This window comes from Danio aesculapii, chromosome 19 (assembly GCF_903798145.1).
Source record: "Danio aesculapii chromosome 19, fDanAes4.1, whole genome shotgun sequence".
NCBI classification, from domain to species: domain Eukaryota; kingdom Metazoa; phylum Chordata; class Actinopteri; order Cypriniformes; family Danionidae; genus Danio; species Danio aesculapii.
This window is the reverse complement of record NC_079453.1, coordinates 48,600,537-48,608,556: the sequence shown is the minus strand read 5'-3', so window position 1 is coordinate 48,608,556 and position 8,020 is coordinate 48,600,537. Positions and strand designations below refer to the sequence as shown.

General features: G+C 35.8%; 2 protein-coding genes across 2 annotated transcripts in view; one reads left to right on the top strand and one right to left on the bottom strand.

The window, feature by feature from the left end:
• Window positions 1–234: 234 nt before the first annotated feature.
• utp23 (UTP23 small subunit processome component) lies at window positions 235–4,351 on the bottom strand. The gene is made up of 3 exons (XM_056479476.1): window positions 4,011–4,351; window positions 2,397–2,571; window positions 235–732 (listed from the first exon to the last, which is right to left on the bottom strand). Exons 1-3 carry the CDS (start codon window positions 4,196–4,198, stop codon window positions 349–351), a joined length of 747 nt encoding a protein of 248 aa, XP_056335451.1. The 5' UTR covers window positions 4,199–4,351; the 3' UTR covers window positions 235–348.
• A 929-nt stretch (window positions 4,352–5,280) lies between these two features.
• The window catches only part of eif3hb (eukaryotic translation initiation factor 3, subunit H, b), a 133,462-nt gene continuing 130,722 nt past the window's right edge, over window positions 5,281–8,020 (top strand). The window contains exon 1 of the mRNA XM_056479508.1: window positions 5,281–5,415. Coding sequence (XP_056335483.1) covers window positions 5,341–5,415 — 75 coding nt within the window. The 5' untranslated portion in view covers window positions 5,281–5,340. The remainder of the gene's footprint in view (window positions 5,416–8,020) is intronic.

Genomic DNA, 8,020 nt, shown 5'->3' with positions numbered 1-8,020 from the left:
TAACTAAACTAATCACTTTCACTTACGTTTAAAGTAAAGTCAGCTAATGGCTTTTAAAGCAACAGGTTTACTCACGTTTTAACTACTTAACTAATCGCTTTAACTCAACTTATAAAAGTCAACTTACTACTTTAAAAGCAACAGGTTTACTCACTTTAATATTTAACTATTCACTTTTTACAGCGTACATCTTAACACCAAAACCAATCACATAAATGTCCACAAAAAGCAGGCTTGGTAATAAAGAAACGCTTGTTTATTAGTCAAAACAAGTGGATTGCTGGCACATATGCAAATTCAGGAAAACCATCAGTCTTTTCAATAAATCAAACACTGTCCTCCTGAGGTTTATGATTTGACCTCTGTCTGCTCTCCTCCAGCAGGCCTGTGCTTTCTGTGTCTGCTTCTCTTCCTCTTCTTCTTTCCGTCTGGGTTTTTGGGCTCCTGCGGCGTCACTTTCTTCTTCTTCTTCAGGCAGCTCAGCGGGTTTGGATGGCTCTGTTTCCTCTTGCGTTTTCTGCCTCTCTTCTCTGCATCTCCGCTGATTCCTTCTTTCTCCTTCAGACTCTGTAAACTCTTCTGCTGAGCTGGATTCACGATTTCACCCAGCTGAATCGCTTCAACATGTTTCAGCGTTCGCTCAGACGGTTTGTCCAAAACCATGGTGTTAAGGATAATGTAGAGCAGAGGAACGCCAGGGATCTTTTTCAGCGCCGTCGTCAGCTGCTGATCCTAGAAATGAGGATTTATGTGTGTTTATGAGTGATGTGCAATACAGTGAAATATTGATCATAGAAATGTAATTATTAGTGGTGTAACGGATCACAAATGCAAATAGAGCTGTTAATTTCAGTATCACATTATTGCATTTTTCTTCAATATCTGAAATTAAATCTGAAGAGACATGCTACTTTATTTTTTCCAAGTCTTTGAATTATTTTATTATAATTTCTGATATTTTTGTATGTTTAAATTTGTTAATTTGTGTTATTTTCTGTGTATAGATATACACTCACCGGCCACTTTATTAGGTACACCTGTCCAACTGCTCGTTAACGCAAATTTCTAATCAGCCAATCACATGGCAGCAACTCAATGCATTTAGGCATGTAGACATGGTCAAGACGATCTGCTGCAGTTCAAACTGAGCATCAGAATGGGGAAGAAAGGGGATTTAAGTGACTTTGAACGTGGCATGGTTGTTGGTGCCAGACGGGCTGCTCTGAGTATTTCAGAAACTGCTGATCTACTGGGATATTCACACACATATTCACACACAACCATCTCTAGGGTTTACAGAGAATGGTCCGAATAAGAGGAAATATCCAGTGAGCGGCAGTTCTATGAGCACAAATGCCTTGTTGATGCCAGAGGTCAGAGGAGAATGGCCAGACTGGTTCCAGCTGATAGAAAGGCAACAGTAACTCAAATAAGCACTCGTTACAACCGAGGTCTGCAGAAGAGCATCTCTGAATGCACAACACATCCAACCTTGAGGCGGATGGGCTACAGCAGCAGAAGACCACACCCGGTGCCGCTCCTGTCAGCTAAGAACAGGAAACTGAGGCTACAATTCACACAGGCTCATCAAAACTGAACAATAGAAGATTGGAGAAACGTTGCCTGGTCTGATGAGTCTCCATTACTGCTGCCACATTCAGATGCTCGGCTCAGAATTTGGCATCAACTACATGAAATCATGGATCCATCCTGCCTTGTATCAGCGGTTCAGGCTGATGGTGGTGGTGTAATGGTGTAGAGGATATTTTCTTGGCATACTTTGGGTCCATTAGTACCAATTGAGCATCGTTTCAACACCACAGCCTACCTGAGTATTGTTGCTGACCATGTCCACCCCTTTATGACCACAGTGTACTCATCTTCTGATGGCTACTTCCAGCAGGATAACGCTCCATGTCATAAAGCCTGAATCATCTCAGACTGGTTTCTTGAACATGACAATGAGTTCACTGTACTCAAATGGCCTCCACAGTCACCAGAGCTCAATCCAATAGAGCACCTTTGGGATGTGGTGGAACAGGAGATTCACATCATGGATGTGCAGCCAACAAATCTGCAGCAACTGCCTGATGCTATCATGTCAATATGGAGCAAAATCTCTGAGGAATATTTCCAGTATCTTGTTGAATCTCTGCCATGAAGGATTAAGGCAGTTCTGAAGGCAAAAGTGGGTCCAACCAGGTACTAGTATGGTGTACCTAATAAAGTGGCCGGTAAGTGTATTTCAGTGTGTATATAATTTGTTATTTTGAATCTTTCAATGTGTATACAGTTTGATTTGTTGATTGAAATTATAGTAATGGCACAGTGCTAGTGTTAGAATTGGTTTGATTATATTCCAGAATTAATTATACTACATATATTACACTCCTCACCTGGGTTGCAATGAAGTAATGGTGTGGATTTGTCTCTGCAAGCATTGATAACAAACACTCGGACGCAGGCACCGGATCCTTCATGTGTTTGCATTTCCTGATCTGAAATCTCTGTAAGATCAGTTTTGCTCCATAGAGGTCTTTTGCAAGGCTTTCCAGTTCCTTCAGCGCGCAGCTGCGAAGAAAAAACACACAGCAAATATGACATTAATATTATATAGCATTAACTATCATAACTTTAACTTAATCCAGTACTTTTAATCCAGAAACAGATGCATACAAATATACAATAAACTTAATAAATCATTTAAAATCCTTTCTTATTTTTAATTCATTTGAAATGTTTTAGTAATCATAAAAATATTCTGGTCATTTGGCACTTCAGCATGCGTGCTTGTAAAATGTACCTGAGAAATTATCCATGAAGTTATGTTTGTTTTGTAAAATATAAGTTTTCTTATTTGAAAGTAAATGTTTCTGCATATAAAATTAACCAGTTTCAATCACAAACTTTTCACAGTAATATTTACGTGTTATTTTGACGTTTTGTTGAAAATACATATAAAGGTCTCAAAGTTTTTATGTGTTTCAATGTTTTTGAGCAATCGTGGGTTATAATTAAAAGAAAATCTATGAAATTCTAATGAATCCAATGAAATTAACTCTAATAATTCTTATATTTATATGATGTTTTTCTCATTTTTATACAGTGATATGTTTTACATTATTTCTTTTATAAATATTAGAGGAAAAAATCCAACAAACACACATGCAATACAAAAATTCTTAATCCAAGAAGCATGTTGTCTTGTTGTAAGAAATAATATGCCAAAATTAAGTGAGTTTTTCCTTAAAATAAGCAACACAATCTTGTTTATTCATCAGACATAAGATTATTTTGCTTGTTTTAAGGAAAAAAGACTCATTTATTATTTCTGAAAACAAGACTATATGTTTTCCTTGTCTAGAAAACGCTTCTTGATTTAAGAATGTTTAGATATTTTGACTAGAAACAAGACAGAAAATCTAAGAAACGCATGTTTTTGCAGTGTGTGTATATTGCATTAACTTTTACACGTGGTTAGTGTGAATTTCCCTTAATATTAGATGTAATAAACACTGTCATGAGAGTCAAAACAGTAAGATTTTAAAATAAGATCGATATTCACTTATTAAAAACAACAATAAGCTGCAGATCAGATGCAATATGCTTTAAATATATATTAAATATTGACAGTATAAATATTGTTGAGGTAAAGTTGTTTTATAGTCGCACATTGAGACTTTCTCCTTAATATCATTTCAGAAAATTACTCTTTGCAAACTCTAAATAGGGAAAATCATATTAGCAGCCAATGATTATCAAAGTACAACGTTGTTCACGTTAATTAAGTAGTGCTAATGGCATTTTGAAGTCATACTTGAGTTGATTTCAGACCGAATATTCAAAGTACCATAGTAAACCATATAGGGAGCGTGTCACTGAACTAATGTGCGAATCTAAAACTAACTGTGCCTCAATCAGTGTAGCGTGGTAAACAATCTAGGGGCGTTAAAATGAACGAATGTGCCAATATAAAACCAACTTTACCTCAATATAACGATTTGACTTACTTTGTGGTGCAGAGCTGAATCTCCCCCATCAGGTATTTCGGCAGCTGCTCTTTGATTTGAATCTTATTCTTTAACGCCGCTTGACAAAACGTGCCGTCGATTAATATCTGGAAAGGTTCCCTAAAGGAGAAGTTATACTTATAGAAACTGATGGTCTTCTTCGCGTGTTTCTGCCGCTTTATCTTCATGCTGAACTACGCGTATAGAAAGCACAGACCGATCAAATGAACGGATTATCAATAAAAGTAGAATAATATCAGTAAATCCGCACACGTGGAGATCGATACTCATGAAAACATGTCAACAAATCAGACGAATCTCATGGCAGTCTCGGCATGGAAACAGTGTGGTTACAGTATATACGTACCGGATTGAAACCAGCACGTCGGCTGTAAAATAAAGACCGCGTTAATCCTAATAAATAAAAACAGCACTCAATTTATTATGACTACAAGTATTATTCTTGTTTAGTCAGCTGTTGTTAAGTAAAAATCTTTGAGAACTACGTTAACTCATTTTGGGAACAGTTAACATCGTTCCTGTTTCTTTGTACTGCTATAGTAGCTGGACCTTCTAGTGAATCATTTCCGCGAATCGATTCTTTCGAAGTGTTCATTTCGTTCCTCTTTAGAATCGGTCTCATTTATGTCTAATATTTACTTCTTTTTTAAGCTTTTATACTTAAATATTAAGTATATTTAGCGCAATTTAAATGTAAGCTTTCAATTAACAGTATAGCGAGTTGGTTTTACATTGGTGTTTCTGTATGCTTGGATTTTAACCTGTTTTGATTGTTTTCTTTCATTGAAGCACGTTGTGACACGTTTGACACGTTTTCATAAGTCTGCCTTTTATTATAACGTTTTATTATGATGTAAATTTCACAAATGCAAGTTTACAAAAGCAAACCTCTCTTAAAATGCATTTAAACGTGATGTCTGTTTCTAAAAATAGTGAAGCAAAAAAAAAAAAAAAAAAAACAACATTTAAACATTAAATATAAAATGTTGTGTAAGTCTACATTTTTGGTATTAAAAGTACATGAACAGTTTGGAAAATTTATACGTAATTTATACGAAAATTTATATGTACTATCTTTTATTTTTTTATTTTTCTCTTATTCCTATTTAAGACATGCTAAATGCTTTTGTTGTAATAAAGTATGACACTGTACGTGCTGGTTGTTGTCAATAAATCATAAAATCAGTTCACTCATTGAAAAGATTCGATTCTGATGAATGATTCACTCGTCTCAAACGACTCACCGGAAGCCGTTGGTGTAACGGTCTTCTTGATTCTTGAATCCCCGGCGCGCATAAAGATAATAATAATGGCATCCCGTAAAGAGACCCAGAATGGAAAAACCTTGGATTCTCCTGTCAAACAGATCCAGATCGAGGGACTGGTAAGAGCACAGATTTAACAGAATCATAGCAGATTATTTCACAGAAAAAGACTCGCGTGTTTGTGTGATTCTGAACTGAATCATCTGTTCACCTGCAGATCAGAATGACGCATGATAATATAGCAAACTGAGAATACAGTAATAATACATAATAATACAACAATCTGAAAGTTCACAGTTAGCAACAAATAAAAGTGCAGTTGTTAGAAAATTAATTAGCCTATTTAATTCAGAAACGACTATGGAAACGATCATGTTTTTAATATTTATACACGTTTAGCTTTTAAGTTGTTGTCTAATTGAAAGTTAGTTTAATTATCTGCCATTTTAATTTTAATGGTCACATTAGATGTGTTTTCTATAGAGTTTTACATGAAAGGACAGGCTGTCGCACTTTCTATTGGCTACAGTTACACAGTCACATGACCAGAGCTACTAAAATCTAGTTCGACATCTTCGTAAAAGAATATGTAAAATAAACAAAGCAGACGCTATTATTGTTTACTGCGTATGATTTTCACGATTTCACTGATTTATAAAGGTGCAGTAGGGGATTGTGTTCAGAAACGTGTAGCTGTGCTGGTTGAAAGCCTCTTCACATTCTAATAGTAATGATTAAAGTAAATGATCTAAATGTGTTTATATGTGTTTTTATATTCTTGGTAAGGCATAAAACTAAAACATGTTCATCCAATTAAAATCCATCAGGCCGATAATTCTCATAATTCTGATCAGTAACCCAAACTTTGTCAACAAATTTTATACAACCGCGCAGCTGTTCACGCAGATCCACCATTTGCGCGTGCACACGCATTCACGTGCACATCAGAGAGAGAGAAGAAGAGAGCGAGAGGAGAGAGGAGAGGATGGAGGACCCGAGAGAGAGGAGAGAGAGAGAGGAGATGAGAGAGAGGAGACCGAGAGAAGAGATGAGAGAGCAGTAAAAACAAATGCTGAATCAAAACTTTAAATCCTGAGTTAATATTTGGAGTTTGTTTTGCACGCTGGAGAAAGGATGACACCACGGCTGAAGTCAGGGGCGTTGCTAGACTAATCTTTACTGGGGCCGTGCAGATTATATATACCACACACCACACACACACCCACACAACAACAATCACACACACAACAACCCACACCCACACACTATATATATATATATATATATATATTATATATATATATATATATATAATAATATATAATATATATATTATATATATATATATATATATATAAAATATATATATATATATATATATATATTCTATATATAAATATATATATATATATAAATATATATATAAATATATATATTTTTTAAATAAACATTTATTATAATAAAAGTATTTTTGTTATTATACAATTATTATTCTAAATAATCCTAAATGTAAGTGGAAAACAATGTTAAGACACAACTGGAGTGATTTGCTAAGATCATTTAAGAAATCTTTTGCATAAATATTAATTTCATTTGAATAAAGTTCTATCGACAGTTCAATGAAATACAAAAAAAAAGATGTATTATATAATTATCAGTTGTCTTAGACTTGACAAATGGCAGAGAATTAGGTTTATTAAGTCTTTACCTCCCTGACTCCTCATCCCTCCTTTTTGCTTCATAAAAATAAATCTATCAGGAGCACGCTTAGTAAGATCACCATCATATTGTTTAAACTTTAGTTTTGTCGACTAGCTAAACAAAAAAGGCTGTTACGCTGGTTTTACATTGCATGAGCGGTGCGTGACAAGCAAGTAGCCTGCTTTTTTGGCGCGCATGTTAACTACCGGGACTTGCACCGGCAGAAGAGCAGCGTGTGCGAGAGGCGCGTGGGTTCTCTGCGCACACGCGAAGATGCGTCAGTTTGCTTTTTGATTAAACACATTGCTTTCACCAGCGTTGGTTCGGTTGCACATAGAGAATAACGTCTTTATTTCGGAATTACCACTCTTAATAAATACACTTGCATATGAAAATATGTAAATCATATCTCAATGCATTTACTGGGGCAATGGAGATTTTGGAAATTGGGTCTAGCGACGCCCCTGGCTGAAATGTTTCTGTCAGACAGCTAATGTTCTGTTTCTATTTTAGTCATGCTATGCTGATGTAGATTGTGTTGTTATGAGTGGGTTATATGCACAGAAGTGTTGTTCAGCCACTGAAATCTTCCGGTGAAAGATTGATGCAGCTATTTTCAGTTTCGTAAGGACCTTTTACAGCATCGATAATGTGGATTATCGATGCCCCCTTAGAATTGTCCTAACTTTCTGTCCCCCTAGTGGCGCCCCTGCGATATGGTTCGGTATGGGTCAGGGTCACCTTTATCAGGCATGTCTCTCCACTGCCAAATGATAACAGTGGTACCCTTTTGCTAGGCGTGGTGTTCCTCAGAAAGATTCAGTCGACGTCAGTCTCGCTTGAAGTTCACATATCGTATGAGAAGCACTTCTTACTAAACAAATGCTTTACATGTATAAACACTTATGTATAAATAAATGTTTATTACTCACCTTTCTATGAACTGGATTTGATTATAGCTGCAGTCAATGATAATGCGACAGCCTGCTGTAACATCTGCGATTATATAAAATTATGAACACA

Bases quoted from the DNA above. Each gene is read 5' to 3' on its own strand.
- utp23 (XM_056479476.1), bottom strand. From the start codon at position 4,198: ATGAAGATAAAGCGGCAGAAACACGCGAAGAAGACCATCAGTTTCTAT. The intron at 2,572-4,010 runs GTAAGTCAAATC...TTTTCTTCGCAG, and splicing joins ATTCAGCTCTGCACCACAAA to CTGCGCGCTGAAGGAACTGG. The intron at 733-2,396 runs GTGAGGAGTGTA...CCTCATTTCTAG, and splicing joins ATTACTTCATTGCAACCCAG to GATCAGCAGCTGACGACGGC.